Source organism: Ursus americanus, chromosome 25 (genome assembly GCF_024610735.1).
Source record: "Ursus americanus isolate L20-20 chromosome 25, mUrsAme1.1.p, whole genome shotgun sequence".
Lineage (NCBI taxonomy): Eukaryota > Metazoa > Chordata > Mammalia > Carnivora > Ursidae > Ursus > Ursus americanus.
Window position 1 is genome coordinate 43378446 of NC_142151.1, and position 16501 is coordinate 43394946.

The window sequence follows — 16501 nt, forward strand, 5'->3', positions numbered from 1 at the left end:
AATCACCATTAACAGGTTTATAAGCTTGGGATATTGGCAGCTGCTAAGTACCAAGGTGGATAATTAGGGTAGCAAAGAGCAAAGGGAAGGAGCCAATGGGCAGTGCTGCTGTCCTCTTTCCTTGTTTATGGGGGCGATGAAAGGGGCCAACCAGACAGACGTTTGGCATATTGGGTGGCTCAGCCTCAAGGAAAGGGAGATTTAGGACTTTATACCATTTTGTGGTGGGGAGAGGCATGAATTATACACCCTGGTTGCCCAAGACTAGAGACCAAATTAACTATGCTTGGGGATGCTCTATTTCCCCAGGGCTGTTTTTCTGCTTTTCTGCTGATGTGCCAGACCCAGGTGCCCTCCATAGGCTCTTGGGTGTTCCTAGAAGCTCCCTGGGAGGGAGGATTTTGAGGTCGAAGAAGCCTCCACAAGCAGGTTGGGCCCTGCCCCCTCCCCAGGCCAGGCGGGTGCTGGCTCTGGCTTAGTACCACTAGGGCTCCTGACATGGACTCTTGTCTCTGGGGCCTGTTTAGTCCAAAACACCTGCAGGGGACTCAACAGGAGATGCTTTGTGCTTCAGGAGGGGAGAGGAAGAAATGCTCTCCTGAAGACTCTTGGGCCTTCAAAGATACATTGACGTCAGCCCTTAGGTTAACACTATTGTGTCACTAGCCTTTTGCCTTTTGTCCCCACCCCATCCCCAGCCTCCCCGAGGTAGACAGAGCCTGTCCTAACCTGAGGACATTTCCGGGGACCGTTGCTACCCTCAGGAATTGCTCAGATGGCTGCGGGATCCCGGCTTCCTCCCCAGCGCCCAGGTCACAGCTCTTCGGAGATGCTTGGTATGGCCCCCACCCCCCGCCCCTCACTCTCTTCCTTCCCCCTTTCCATCAGTTCCGTCCGTGAGACCTCTGCCATCAACGACTGTCTTTCCCTGCCATACTGGCTTTTTTCCAGGTCACAATTAAGCCAATAATAATAATAATAATAATAATAATAATAATAATAATAATATTTATTGGGTGTTTACTGAGTGCCGGGACCACCTCAAGCTCTACACCCACGACCTCGTTTAATTGCTGACGGCGCCATGATGTAGTTTCTGCTTTACAGACGAGGAACGTAGGGAGCAGAGTGATTTATTAAGGACCCCCGAACCACGCAGCACATCTGTGGTGGGCTGGGATTCGAGCCTGCTCTTCCTGTCGTCAAGGTGCTCTGCCGCTCTGGCGGAGAGAAGCCTGGCTGAGAATGGGGTCTCCTGTCAGTATGCCTTATGTCTCCTCCATTCCACCTGAAGATTACGAGCCTGGAGCTCCACAGTTTCGGTCTAACTGTGACGTTTCACTGTCCCCTTCTCCCTAGTCTTGACTTTGGGTCCTAGAATGCTGAGGATCGAAATTGGGGCTTGGGAAGGTCAGGGGTGTCACAGGAGGCCACGGGCAATGGTGGGAGGCAGGGGGGGGGTGGGTCTTGTTGCATGGTGGCAGGAGAGGGGGATTCCCCTTCCGCCCTGGGGTAAGCGTCACAGAAGTGGGCCCAGGAGACGGTGTTAGAAGGGGATGGTGACACTAAGAAGCCAGACCGGAGAGCATCCCCCTACCACTCCAAGGCCAGAGCACGGTGCAGTGACATGTTGGGTCCCCAGGAGCCCGGGACCAGAGCTGGGGATCAGTGACTAGGATCGTTGGCTGGATCTGTTGTGGGCAGGAGGCATGTGCTCCCAGAGAACACCGGCTCCAAGGCCGCCCTCTGAATGTGAGATAAGACGCAGACTCCACCAAGACCTAGAGAGCTCAGGGACACTTTATTGAAGCGCTATCAGGAAATAGGCAGGCATGGGGAGTGGGCAGTTCAGGAGGGTTTGAGACGATCAGAGTGGGGTGACTTTTTTTTCTGACTTAATATCTCTCCTGTCTTCATGTCCACAGCTGGCAGCCAGTCCCTGCTTGCCTTTGGAACGCATTTTGGTCTTGAATGCATGGCAGGTGTTTTGAGAGCTCCCAGCTGCTCAAGCAGGGAAACCACTCCATGAAGACCAGCTTCAAAAAGATCTCTGTGCCTACATGGCTCCCCTCTTCCACCGCTCCTCTGCCCCTGCTGCCTTCACGGGCCGAGCGAGCATCCTCTGAGAGTGAGGAAAGACGCCGGAGGAAGGACTGCCTCTCTCCCGAGTCTGCCCTCTCAGACTGTGGGGCAGGGGGTTTGGTGGGCTGCCTGGAGAATGTCAGTTCTAGCCAGGCCTGGGGCACAGGCAAATCCCCACCGTAGACGTGTCCGAGATGGAGACATAGAGAAAGAAAGGTCAGGAGAGAGGGAGCAGGGGATGTATTGCCAAATGGATGAGTGGGAGGAGAAGAAAAGAGAGAGATAAAGGAGCAGAGGGCAGGGGTGGAGAGAGAAGACACACAGCGTGGTGGAAGAGGAGTAGAACAAGGAGGAGGGAAGAAAGAGCAAGGTAAGAAGGAAAGAGAACTTTCCAGAAAAGGGACATGGCTACCACAGAGCCAGGAGAAAGACTCCTGAGCCTGGAGGATTACTCTACAGGAGGATTCTCCCAGGGCTGTTCTAACACAGGCTGATCGGGCTCCTTTCCCTGGTTCATCTGCTGCCTGGCCGCCGTCCCACACCTGGCATGAGCCTGCCTCCCTCCCACTCAGCAGCAGGGCCATTCTGGGCAGGATGGTAATTCTAATATTGGCCTAAATGAGGCAGATTTGAAAGGAATCTGGCTGTGAACTATCATGGAATGTAGCCCCAGGCCGTGAAGCACTTTGGCATTCTTGATAAAATCATTCTATTCTAGTATGAATAATCGAGTCGGTCATATTTTGAAGGGTGTTGATTTCTTATTCCAATATTCTGATGGTGGGAGCTGTCAGCGGAAGTGGCTGGGAGCCGGGCGGGGGACGAGCCAGAAGGAAGTGGGGACACCCCATGCTGGTTGGGTTGGCAGCGTTCCTTGGTCGGAGGGGGCCTACAGGAAAGCGTCCTGCTGCGGCGAGAGAGCCACGCGTGGGAACCCTGGCCTAGACTACCCGCAGCTCCTTTGGGGGCACCAAGGTCAGTTCTAAGCCCTACCCTCCTCTCTAAAGGCCTGTGGGTGCCGTGGATCTGGCTCTGGTGGGAAGAGGAAGATCCTACCGCACCCCTGCTCTGGAAGCTGGGCCAAGTCCTAGCCCAGGTCTTGGCACAGAGCAGTTGAGTGGGCATTACTGGGAGTGGATGCCTGGGGACCCTGGAGGGCCCTGGGATCAGAAGCAAGGGGGGTACGTCTGTGGGGACCCGTCCGGAGGCAGAGGGATGGACGAGGTGACCTTAGGACGCACAGGCCACTCCCCATGCCTCCTGCTGTTGATTTGGCGCATGGGGCATCAGCGAAGCGGCAGGCCTTAGGGCTGGGGGTCGGGGGGAGGCTGGAGGGGGCAGCCGAGGGGGCGGGGCCCTTTAGCTCCTGTAACTCTTCTTCGTGGATGACGTCTTGGAGATGATACGCACGCTGGAGCTGCTGCCGCTCATGCTGCGGCCGCTGGGGGAGCTGAAGCCGCCCCCGGAGCTGTAGCCCAGGCTGCTGCTGTAGCCGCCGCCGGACATGCAGAGGCCGCCGCCCGAGCTGTAGCCTGTGCCCCCGCTGGAGGAGACCACGGCTGTGGAGAGAAGGCACAGGGCACGCTGGCAGGCTCCTCCGGGTCCCCGAGGCTCTAGGCCCAGGAGGGCTCCCTCCCGCGGGGCTTCCTCAGGGAACAGGAATCTCCTGGGGCCGGGGGCCGGGGTCAGAGAGGGTGGGCACGGACACGCTGCCCCAGGGTAAGCGTCTACATAGGACATCGCACTTTCCGAAGCACTTTCACAGCTGTGGCCATGTTGATCTCAACAGGCCTATGAGGACACCATTACTAGGATCACGTCCACTTGCCAGAGGAACACGGAGGGGCTAAGACATCAGGCGGCAAGTGCGGGGTCACACCTGCTGCGTCCGTTCCTCAGCGGCGCAGGGCTCTCATGCTGGCCGGAGCAAGAGGCCTCGGGTCCTGGGCAGGAGCAGGGGCTCCCATACTGGAAGAGGCCTGAAGGCCATCCGGGTGAGCCTCCCCAGGTTGTAATCACCTCGGACACATCACCAAAAGGCGATGGTTTATAGCACCTGTCCCGATACCCTCAGGGAGGGGGCGCTCACTACCGTGGGACGCAGCTCCCCTAGCTTTTCAAACATCTGGAGATGCCTTGTTGACCGTCCCTCTCTGTCCAGTTCTCCAGCTGAAGCTTTCCTGTTCTTTTCACCAACTGGTTTCAAGCCCTCCCCCATCTTGGGTTTCTGGCCTTCTTCTTGTGGTCCGAGCCACTGGGGCCCAAGGAGATGCTTCCTCTCACACCCAGGACTCGCTGCTCCCTGAACGTCCCTCCCACTGCGGGCTCGTTCCCAGCTGCGGTGCTTCCTGCTCTCCCCTCTGTGAGCTGAGGCCCTGCTGTGCTCTGCTGGTTCCATTCCTTTGCTTCAATTCTAGGTATGGTCCTTTCTGTTGCGCCAGTTCACTAGCCTCTTGTTAGTTGTGTGAGTTTGAATCCTGCCAGAACTAGCTAAGGGATCGCGTTCAGGCTGCGGACCCATCGCTCTGCGTGTTGTCCTGTCCTGTAACGGGGGTCTTCTAGGGACCAGAGTGGAGTCCTTCCAGAATGGACGTGTGACCCCACTGGGTCTGGCCCTGGGGGGTGAGGGCCCGCCGCAAGTCTTTCTTGAGCCCACAGAAAGGAAAGGCCACAGAAGAGAAGGGTCTCCACAGAGCCCTTGGGAGAGTCTTAATGACATCCCCACCCACGTCTATCACCAACTCCTTGTTAGTGATGCCATTGCTTCCATTTCAACGCCCACTTTTCTGTTATCCCAAGACATTTACTCACAGATGTTCACGGGTCCGACGCCTTCCCCAGTGAGTCTGTTGCGGGGGGAGAGAAAGAGACACTTCATTGGCTGAGAAGTCGAGGAGCCCTGGGCTCTCATATTTGTAGCTATCGGCACAGCGTGCTTACTATGTGCCAGGCCCTGTGCGTAGCAAGCCTTCCTTTCATCTAGCTAATATGAATCTGCAAGGGGAATCTAGAAGAGAGACCGAGTTAAAATAAATACATAGAGAAATGGGGAGAGGGATGCGTGTTCCCTAGGTGGAGAGGGACCGGCAGATTGCAGGCTTCTCTGGGCAAACATGGAGCCCCTGAGGCCCATCCCAGTGTGGCCTGGGGGCTGGGCAGGAAGGGCCCTGCTATGGCCTTCCAGGTAGTCATGGGCCACCACTGCCTGACACCGTCACCCCGACCCTCTGCCCTGGGTCCGGTAGCAACGATGGGAGAGGCTGAGGCTGCAGGGCGCCTCTGGGGAGCAGCTGCATCTTAACCCTGTTTCCGCCTTTGGCATTTCTATCTGGGGCCTGACGCTGTGGGGCTCTTGGTGTCCGTGGCGTTGGTGGTCTCGTGGCATCTGTTGGAGCCACGGTGGGAGCCATGGTACTTGAGCAGCCACGGTGGGGAAGGCGCCCCACCTGCACTCCTCGCCCTCCAGCAGCTTGCGGTAGGTGGCGATCTCAATGTCCAGGGCCAGCTTGACATTCATCAGCTCCTGGTACTCGCGCAGCTGCCGGGCCATGTCCTGCTTGGCCTTCTGCAGGGCGTCCTCCAGCTCGGCCAGCTTGTGCTTGGCGTCCTTGAGGGCCAGCTCCCCGCGCTGCTCGGCATCGGCGATGGCGTTCTGGAGCGTGGCGCACTGCCAGGGACACACAGGAGTTTGTGAGGTCGCCCACAGAGAATGCAGGAAGATACACGTTTTAGGTTAAACATATGGGAGGATTTCCTGAAATGGGTTTCATGCAAAGGAGGTTGGAGCTTCATCATCTTCAAAAATAAGATTAATCTCTGTCCTCCTTGGATAATTTGAGGTTTAGCCATAGTGGAGAAAATGATTTGGGGAGGGGGTTCCTTCCCGATGCTGGGCTTCTCTGCATAGTTTTGCTTTGTATGGCCCCGGAGGACAGACCCTTCCCTCGGGGAGCAGCTGCTGCTGGGCAGACCTCAGAAAGAAGGTCCCGACTTCCCTGGTGGGGCGGGAGACCACACAGTTACATTCCTGGGTGGTCACTCATCTGGGGAGGCTCCTCTCTGCATGGGCTGAGTTGGGACCAGGCCTGGGTCTGCCGGCGGGTAGGGGCACGGACGGGATGGCTGCTGGGAGCTCAGCCCTACCTGCTTCTTCAGGTTATCAATCTCGGAGCGCAGTCTCTGCATCACGCGGTTCAGCTCGGAGATTTCCATCTTGGTGGTGCGGAGGTCATCCCCATGCCGGCCGGCCGACCGCTGCAGCTCCTCGTACTGGGGGAAGGGGGTGGTCAGGTCAGAGGTGAGATGGCCATGGCTTCCCAGGGCCCAACAGTCTTCCAGGGCGCTGCTTGGAAGTGCCTGCTTTGCCCCCACTGCTACTTTCCATCAGATACCCTCTGCACTGTCCCTTGGCTGTCTGCCCCTCGATCTCCATGCCCGCAGGCCCCACCCCACAGCTGGACCCGTCCTGTGTCTGGTCTTTCGTCCTTCCCCCTCCACATCAGGTATCTTTTTTTTTTTAAAGATTTTATTTATTTGACACAGAGAGAGACACAGCGAGAGAGGGAACACAAGCAGGGGGAGCGGGAGAGGGAGAAGCAGGCTTCCCACTGAGCAGGGAGCCCGACACCCAGCTCGATCCCAGGACTCTGGGATCATGACCTGAGCCGAAGGCAGATGCTTAACGACTGAGCCACCCAGGCGCCCCTCCATATCAGGTATCTTATCCTCACGTGCTCAGCAGCCACAGGGGTGCCTGTCACTCTGATTTTTAAGCCCTTTCATATTTATGCCTCCCCAGCTCAGAGTGTTTGCCCTAACCTGGAAAATATCATGGTGTGGCCCATATTGAGCCTTTGGTCCCAGCCCCTTGGTCACCCCCAGCTGCACCTCCCTTCTCTGGATCCAGGCTCTTGTTCCTACCTTCCCTCTGGCTTCCGCTGGCTGGTGCTGTCCAGCTGTCCCTTGCTGCCCGCTATAGGGCATTGGAGGTGTGTCCATCCTCCCCCTCACAGAGGACTGACCAACTCCTGCCTTCATCTCTTTGCCCCCTCCAGGTCCCGATGGTGCTGCCCAAGCAGTTCTCCCGATGGAGGGTAAGCCCCAGGCTGAACTCATATCTTTTTGACCCCATCAGACCGGGACACCTGGCAGGACAAGGCTCTTACCTAATTTACCTTTGAAATCCCAGTTCTCTAAGACTGTTTCACGGACTTGACCTTGATGCCTCACCTTGGTCTGGTACCAGGACTCGGCTTCAGCCCGGCTGCGGTTGGCGATGTCCTCGTACTGGGCCTTGACCTCAGAGATGATGCTGTCCAAGTCCAGCTTCCGGTTGTTGTCCATGGACAGGACCACGGAGGTTTCTGAGATCTGGGCCTGCAGCTGAGCCAGCTCCTGCGATGGAACCCACACGGACGAGCTGAAGCAGGGTGTGTGTGTGTGTGTGTGTGTGTGTGTGTGTGTGTGTTGGGAGACAGTGGCCAGGCCCGGGAAACAGACCCTGGCATCGAGGACCTCACTTGCACTGTCGGGGTGCAGCACCTTGTTAAGGCCCGAAGGGCTGGGAAGGACATTAGGAAGGTCACTGAATTTACACCCGGGCTTGGCTGTCACCCCATCTGCCCGAAGGGAGCAGCTGCACAGGGAACTCCGGCGGCATCCTTCAGAAGTCACTCCCGCTATCAAGGGAGCGCACCTTGCCGTGACCTGTCGGTGGTGGGCTGCTCTGAGAAAACACAGCCTTTCACACCAGATAAAGAAATCCTCTTGTGACAGAAAACTGAGTTAGAAGGAGCCAGAAAGCTCAGTCCTATTTCCCAACTTGGCTGCTCCCTGTTCCTCAGAGATGGGAAATGGAAATCAGCTCGAGACAGCAGAACGGGCACCAGAACAAAGTGTTCGAGTCTGGGATCGGCCAAAAGGGTCAGATCACTTCTCTGAGTCTCAGAGGGGCTGGTCCCAGCACGGTTTCACATGCTTTCTGTGAGGATTAAATCAATTCATGTCTACATAACGCGGCTTTGGAAACAGTAAACCACAATTAATTTCACCTTCCAGAATCATCTATGGTGGCGGTTCCCAAAATGGGATCCTGAGACCAGCAGCCCCAGCAGCATCACCTGGGAACTTGCTGGAAATGCAACATTTTGGTTCCTACCCTAGATTCACTGAATCCTACCTGGTGTTTTAACAAGCGGTCTAGGAGATTCTGATGCACTTTAAAATTTGAGAATCCCTGGTCCGCAGCACAGATCTAAGTAAAAATATTCCTTTCCTTTCATAATTCATATGAAATTCATAATTGGTCATGCATTTCCCGCTTCAAGCAATTATTCTTTTGTTGTTTTGCGATATGTTTTTCCCACAGAGTTTTCCTGGTAGGGGACCTAACTTGTGGGGATCGGAGGGTGGTCTCAGCCGACATGCTTGCTGTTGTCAGCATCGCAGGGAACAAGCAGAGAAGAATGATGTCTTTTTTGCCCAGTGTGGGCGGCAGGGTGGTCACGGAACCTGTCCAAAGCCATGGAGCCCATGCTCCTGCTCCCGGAACATGACCCACTTCTGCTGGGCACTGAACATATGCAATGCACGGGCATATCACCTGTCCTTCCCGGGGCTACCCGGAGGCACACAGCACACCCTGCACCCCATTCTCAACCCCTCTGCCTCACTCGCTCTCCTCTAGCCACCTTGGCTTCCTCCTTGCATTCCTGGATCCTCGGTTCTTCCCGTTTCTCTTCAGATATCACCGACCTCCTGCCCGCCACCCTTCCTTGTGTCTCTCCATCAGCCCTACTATGCCTGAAATGGCGAAGTTATTCCATCCTCTCTGTGCAGCCCATCTCTTCCACCGTAACAGAAGCTCCAAGAGCTTAGGGGCTTTGTTGTGTCTGCTCAGCACTTCCCCTGCAGCCCCGAGGACAGTGCCTGGCATACAGAGGGGCACAACGATACGTGTCTTCTTCAAGAGAGCTGGGCAGTTGTGCTGGGTGCTTCTAGAAGCACCCGAGGGCTCGCTAATTGCCACTTGGTGTGTGAGACCGCATCATTCTGCAGCCTCTCTAGGAAGAGTAGCTGGTAAATCTGAGCTGGGCTGGGTGAGCCAGGATGCCCAGCTGTGTCTATGGAAACCACGAGCATTTCATCGACAGGCAGTTTTTTTTGTCTGACCAATAGCACATGCTCGGTCCAAGTAGTCAAGGTTGAATTTCTTGCCTGACCCCCCCAGCTGCCCTAGGGAGCCTCATGTTGTTCCTCAGTAGGGAAAGCAGCACCTGCTCCCTGAATTCCAACCTGACGACGGGGTGGGGAGCAGAGAGGAGACGAGGGAAGGAGCCAGCAGCCTGTGTGCCCGGCCCAGGCCCCCAGCCCCTGACACTGCTTACCGCATCGTAGAAAGCTCTCAGGAAGTTGATTTCATCCATTAAGGCGTCCACCTTGGCCTCCAGCTCTACCTTGTTCATGTAGGCGGCGTCCACGTCCTGGGCACAGAACATGCGGTCACTCTGAGGCCCATCCTTTGTGGGGCAGCCAGCCCCTCTGGCTGAGTTAGGCTGGAGAACGCCAGCTCCCAGGGGTAAGGGCGTTTCTTTGTTCCAGGCTCTGGAGCGGAACTTGCAGGAGGGCGAAGACTATGTGGGGACCAGGGCTCTCAGGGAATGCTCACCGGCTCCCGAGCTGGTGCCACGTGGACAGATCTTAGGTCACCTGCCTGTGGTGAGGTCGACCCCATCCTGGGCCTGTGGGCCTCGGCTGCCTCTGGGCTCTCCCAGCCTCTCCCCCGCCCTCCTCTTCACACTCTCAGCCCCTCCTGCGCTGCACCCACCGCTGCTCCGTTCTCCCTCCCCCAGCTGGCCTCCCCTCCCTCCGCCTGCCTCTGCTGAGCAGAAAGGCCCACCACTCCAAGGAGCTGATCCCTGTCCTGCCCCTGTCCTCCTGAGCCTGACGTGATGTCCTGGAGCCTTAGCTCAGCACAGGGCCCGTTTTGCTTCTTTCTCCCCATAGGGACTGCACGTGGGGAGAGGCTGGTGTCGTGATTTATAGCTGGGACTCTGGAGTCCTGGATCCTGACTCACTTCTGATTTTCTGGGTGACCTTGGGCCTCTTACTTAAACTGCCTGAGCCTGAGTTTTCTCATTTCTAAAGTAAAACCTGCTTCAAAGATCAGCTACATGAACGGGAAGTTGCGAGGCCCCTGGCTTCAGTGACGTCACTCCCAGAAGGGGCTGCTGGGGCCTGGGAGCCAGGAGGGGGCGGCCCTGTCCCCTCACCTTCTTGAGCACCACAAACTCATTCTCCGCCACTGTGCGCCTGTTGATTTCTTCTTCGTACCTGTGGGAAGGATTAAGAAGTGGGTTGTCAAGGTGATCGTTGTGTAATATACAAAAATATGGAATCGGGATGCGGTACACCTGAAAATAATATCGTATTGTATGCCAATCGTAAGTCTATCCCGAAGAGCGGATGGGTGTTAGGAGCGGCTTCTGGGAGTGAGGCCCAGCAGCGGGGGCTATAGGTGGACAGGCGGTGTGGGTCTCCAGCGCAGCCATGGACAGTGAGCTCCTGCAGCATCGCTCGCCCTTTACACTTGTGTCCCCACCCCAAGTCACACACAACCGCCTCTGTCCAAATACAACTCCAGCCCCAAATAACAGTAAAGCAGGGCCACCCCTCGTTCCTTCTGAGGTTGCCTTCCTTGAGGCTTTGCTACATAGAGTGTTGACGTCCCATAATGGGGCCAGCAGGCTTCTCTTTTTTTTACCCCCTGGTGTCACCCTAAGCCAAAGAAGGGAGGAAAAGAGGAGTGGTCCGGCCCGAAGCAGACAGTCCCAGGCCTTGGTTGGCTCCTGCGCCCCGTCGCACCCTCACGTCGCCTTGCCCTTCTGGTCTCAGCCACACTGAACCATGGAGAGGGAGCCGGCCTCAGGCTAATAGGGGCCCTCCCTCCCCCATCCGGCCAGGCTTCTCATTCTTCAATTTGCCCCTAGATAGCAGCCCCTCTCCCCTCCTGCCCCCCAGGGACAGGGGAGGTGCCCCCTTGCTCACTGAGCTCTGGGAAGGAAGCTTCCCTTCTGCCCTAGGTAACCCATTTCCTCCCCAGCCCTCATAAGCATCAGTGAATCTCACCCTCTTAGCGGCTCTGCAGCGGCTGGGCTGGGCTTTGTCTCTTCCACCTCCCAGCTGAGTAGCCTGAGGCAGGTCACTTAGCCTCTCAGAGGCTCTTCATCTCCGAATTGGCTTGTCATTATTTTTATTAAAACCACCAGGTACTACCCCACGCTAAGCATGTGTGGGTTCTCCCCGTTTTTATGTTGCCTCCACTGTCCAGTAGGATCTGGGAAAAGCTCTTTCCTGCCCTTGAATCTTCAGTACTGTGCCTTCTCCAGAACGGATGTGGTTTTCCTTATTGCTTCCTTATGCTGCCTTTTAATGGCATCGGAACATCTTCTCCTCACCTGACTCCATGCAACTGTCCTCACCTACTGTATTTTCCAGTTCACAGTCCCTCCCCCTGCACGGGCCTCTTAGGGGCCCTGCCACAGGAACATCACTGTCCATTAACCAGGAACACACTCTTCAACAGATCCCCCCATAGTCCTCCCCTGCAATTCTTTCTTTCTCCACCTTGAGCTTTAGTCTCTTCCTCCAGGAAGCCTTCTTGGACTGAAACACTGTTACTCCATATTGCATACATATTATAAATTCTCCATCTGCACTCGCTTCTCTTGCCTGTGTCCTGCATCACGACACACCTAATCATCCCTATAATAAAAGTAGTGAACACTTCCCAACAACTTACGACGTGCTGGGCGCTGGACACCCTACCAAGTATTTCACACGCAAGTTTTGATCTAATACTCCCAACCCCTACGAGGTGGGCACTATTAATATCCCCTTTAACAGACAAAGGAACCAGGTAGAGTTCAGAGTCAGGGGTCATTCAGTTAGTAAGTAGTTGAGCCAAGATTCTAACTCCACTGACTCTAGATTCAATAGAGCTAGTGCTGTCCGAGAGAACTTTCTGTGATGATGGAAATGCTCTATATCTGTATCTGCTCTGGGGCCATTAGCCACACGTGCAACTGAGCCCCTGAAGCGTGGCTAGTGTGACTGAGGAGCTGAAATTCAAGTTTTATTTCATTTTAATTCATTTAAATTTAAACAACCATGGTGGGGGGGAGGGTGCTACCATTTAAACTCAACTCCGACCTGAATTCTCATTACACTATACAAACTATAACCGAAACTCCTTATCAAGTCACTTATTTTGTTTGGACCAAGAGCATTAGAAATAAATTTAAACAATAAAAAGAGGAAGCTGCTTGAATTTATAGGCACGAGCATGCCGTCGTGTCTAGTGGGCTCTGTGTGTGTGTGCGTGTGTGTGTGTGTGTGCGTGTGTGTGGTTTCATGGAGAAGGCCCCAAATCTGTCTTCTTTTGCTCCTTGGCCAGGGTTGGGGTGATTACGCGCACGTCGTGTAAGTTAGCAATGGGGCTGAGTTGAACAAATGTGAGAGCGAGAGTCTATGGGTTCCATTCTTGAACCAGGAGTTGCCACCTGGACAGCGCTGGTCAAGTCAGTGGCTGTCTCCGAGCCTTACCGTCCCCATCAGCAGAGTTTACGAGGTGGTTGTGCGAACCCGCTCTTTGTGCCCGTGCCGGCCGTCATCATCTCCAGTGCCATCCCTCCGCAAAGCCTCAACATTCTTGGCCACAGGGTCCCAGTTCTTTTACCGATCCTGCCTCGCTTCCCTGAGTGTGTGTCCCATTGCCCCGCTGGACTGGACCCTTGCGGAGAGCGGGGCCTCTCCAGGACCCTCGGGGCAGGGCCCTCCCCGGAGCCGGCTGCACATCTACTCACTTGTTCTTGAAGTCTTCCACCACGTCCTGCATGTTCTTCAGCTCCGTCTCCAGCCGCGTCCGCTCGCCACCCAGGCAGTCCAGCTGCCGCCTCAGGTTGCTGATGTAGGCTTCAAACATGGGCTCGATGTTGGCCCTGGCAGTTTTATGCTCCTGCAGGAGGCTCCATTTGGTCTCCAGTACCTTGTTCTGCTGCTCCAGGAAGCGCACCTGCCCCGGCCGGAGGGGAGAGACCGTGAGGGCTGCCCTGCCTCAGCCTCCCAGAGGGCTGTGGGACACAGGGCCCCCCAACAGTGCAGGGAGGCCCTGCAGGAGCTTGGAGTCCAGGTGGCAGGCTCCTCCTCGTCCTCGTCCTGGAAGGAGCCTGGAACGTAGACAGCCACCCAGATGTGGGTGTAGTGGGCCTGGGAGACGGGTGGAGGCTTGGTGTGGAGGAGGGAGAAGTAAGGAGGGCCAGGACCAGAGGGGCTGGAAACCGTCTGCATCCACCAAACCACGCCAACATGCAGGAGCTGAAGGAAAGAACACTCCACCAGCACCGGACTGGGCGGGATTTTGAGTCCCATTAAATGGGCAGGAGGTTCTTGGCAGAAAATTTTGTTTGTCCATTTTCTTTGCTACATGATTTCTCTAGATCTGCAATCTGAACTCAGTTGCCCATATAGTCCAGGATCGCCGAAATGGGTCACTGTAAAGTCACGTTGGGGGATCTGGGCACAAAGCTAGCCATGTCGCTGGCCTGCTGTGTGGCCTGGGCAAGCCCCCTCTGCTCTCTCGGGTCCCTTGAGCTCTTGTGCTACTAGTCTGGTTTGCTTGACTTGCTCTCATCTATCTGCTCCTCTGTCTGGGAGGCTGCCTTGGGAATATGCGAAAGTCCTTACACAAAGTCCTTTCTTTGGGAGCCCCTGGAATGACCACAGCCTCAGAATGAAGGGACGAAGGAGCCTCCAAAATGTTGGAGATGGCAGTGTGCCTCCAGAGGGCCTTCGACAAATGCCCCTCCTGCCCTTCTCACCTTTCGTGTCTGTTGTCAGAGAAAGGAGGGCAATCCGGGCCCTGAGTCCCTCCCTATCACATCCCCTTGTCCCCACATCCTCTCTAGATGAACCAAGCGGAGGAGGGCCTGCCTGCTCCCCTCAGAGCCAGTCTCCTGGAAACCTCGTATTTGTTGGTGCAGATACCAGGCCAAGTGGGGTGTCACGGGTGATCAAATGGAAGAACCCCTGGCTCAACAGTCCCTTTGGTCAGACTGGCACATTCGTAGACCGGCGACCCTATGATGAGGCATTCCAAAGCCTGTTCGACCTGCAGAGTCACCCTGACTAGTCTGTCTGTCCAACCCAACCGAGGCCCAAGAAGTTAGGGGATGTTCCCCTAGCAGTAGAGTCTGGGTTGGAAGAGTCTAGCACTCTTCTTTCCAGGTCCCACATATGGAGCCTGAACAAGCCAGATCCTTGGACTGGTTCTTCCCAGGCAAAGCAACCAGCTCAGGCGTGAGCCGGTGGTGGAACAAAGTAGAATAGCGTCTTTCCCCGGACCTGCGGAAATCCCTAGGAGCGCAGGCCATCCCGCAGGGTGCACTTGGGGCTGGTGTCACAGCTCAGCTCTTGCCAGAAGAGAAGTGGGAAAGCCGGCTCCTTGGCAACCACTCAGCTTCCCCGACATACTCAAGTCACCAGGGAAGGTCATGGCCAGAGGGCTTCCCCTATTAACTGTGCAGGTAAAGGTAACCCCAGCCTGCTTCTCAGAACTGTTCATTCCTTCATTCCTTTGCCTATAAAATGATCCCTTTTTGCTGCCTAACTTTCAGCCCAGGACACATTTCTTATCCATGAAAAGAGCAATGACCTTGCCGTAGGTCAGACAGCTCTGGTGTGTGGAGATGAACATTTTTCTGCTCCCACCTCAACAAGGTCCCTCCGCTCCCTCCTTTGCCGGGTCAGCTGTCTTCCCAGCCCCCAGGATCACAGGTCCTGGGCAAGTGCCAGTTGACCTCAGAAAAGCACAGAAAACAGAGGTACCTCGGGCACCTGCTGCTTTCTTGGTGGGGACCCCACTTGCCTCTCACCTTGTCGATGAACGAGGCGAACTTGTTGTTGAGGGTCTTGATCTGCTCCTTCTCCTCCTTTCGTACCCGCTGGAGGGAGGGATCGATCTCCAGGTGGAGGGGGGTCAGGAGGCTTTGGTTGACAGTGACCTCCTGGATGCCCCCGGAGCCAGGCATCATCCCGCCTCCAAATCCGTACCCACCGAAGGCTCCCCCGGCCCGGTAGCCCATGCCTCCGAGACCCAGCCCATAGCCGGCACCCCCACCGCTGGCCCGGCCGCAGCGGTAGCCTCCACTGATGGAGATTCTCTTGCTACCCCCAAAGCTGTGGAGGCTCCTGGTCCCGAAGCCACCCCCAAAGCTGCCCCCGAAGCTCTTCCCGCCCTGGGATACAGAGACAGAGCTGAAGCTGGGCCGGCAGCCTGGGAGGAGGCTGGCCGAGGAAGCACTGAAGTTCCGAGTGCCTCCTGACTTGATGGTGACAGATGATCGTTGGGTCATGGTGGAAGCTGGTACCAGAGAGTCAGAGGAGCGAAAGTGTCACAGGGATGAGGAGCCTTCCAAGTCTAGCTGTTCCAGACTCTCCTTGACTTTTATCCCTTTCAAGAACTGGGCTTGGCCGGAGAAGATCAAAGACCACTCTGTTGAGTTCATCTCAATGGCATGTCTGGCCAGCGCCCGTCTTCCTGCCCCCTAATCATCATGGGGAACACCCTACCCAGGGCAGGACCTGGCCTGGGGATTCGGGCCCGGGGCAGGCCTGGGTCCCGAGCCCCCCGCCCGGACAGGTTCTCAGGCTCATGCAGCAGGCACTCCCACTGTTTCTAAGCTGTTCCTCTCTTTGGATTCCCAGGTCCTGGACTCTGAACCCAAGCACTGGATTATGCCCTTCCTGTCGCTGGGAAAAGAAGAGAAACCTCCTTTCCCGAGGACTCAGTCTGTGCCAGACCATGGGGCAGGTCAGCTGTAAGCATTATGTCATTGGATTCTCATCTAACTTTGTGAGGGTGAGGGTGAGAGTAATCGTTGCCAACGTTTATTGAGCAGCTACTATAGGGAGTTACACCAGTCTTCTCATTTAATCTTCACGCAGCACCGTGGGGTAGCTATTATTATTCTTGTTTTGCTCATGAAGCTATTGAAGCATAAAGTCGTTGTGAGACCCGGCCGCAGTCACATGGCTGGTGAGTGCTGGGCTGATGTTAAGGCACTGTGGTCTGACCACAGGATCTTTGCACCTGACCCTGGTGGAGGGGAGGGGGTTTGTCTGAGGGTGGCAGACTCAGGATTTCTCTCCAGATTCCTGTCCCCTCTACTCTTTTCGTCCCTGGGGACCAGGGACATTTAACGATCACCCTCGGTGTCATTTCTCTCCTTCCTGCCATCCCCCCAGCCCTTCCTGACTTTAGCCCCTGGTTTTACACTCATCTTCTCTGGGTTCATGGCCTCTCTGCTCCTGCCACTTAGCTTTTCCTGCACAGCACCCTGGTTTGTTGTGGTTCAGATTCCTG

General features: G+C 55.9%; 1 protein-coding gene across 1 annotated transcript; it reads right to left on the reverse strand.

Moving 5' to 3' along the window:
- Positions 1 to 3441: 3441 nt before the first annotated feature.
- Positions 3442 to 15491, reverse strand: LOC123794723 (keratin, type II cytoskeletal 5-like). Its single transcript, XM_045800986.2, has 9 exons — positions 15012 to 15491; positions 12945 to 13153; positions 10353 to 10413; positions 9468 to 9563; positions 7312 to 7476; positions 6226 to 6351; positions 5529 to 5749; positions 4894 to 4928; positions 3442 to 3641 (listed from the first exon to the last, which is right to left on the reverse strand). Exons 1-9 carry the CDS (start codon positions 15489 to 15491, stop codon positions 3442 to 3444), a joined length of 1593 nt encoding a protein of 530 aa, XP_045656942.1.
- Between the last annotated feature and the right edge of the window lie 1010 nt (positions 15492 to 16501).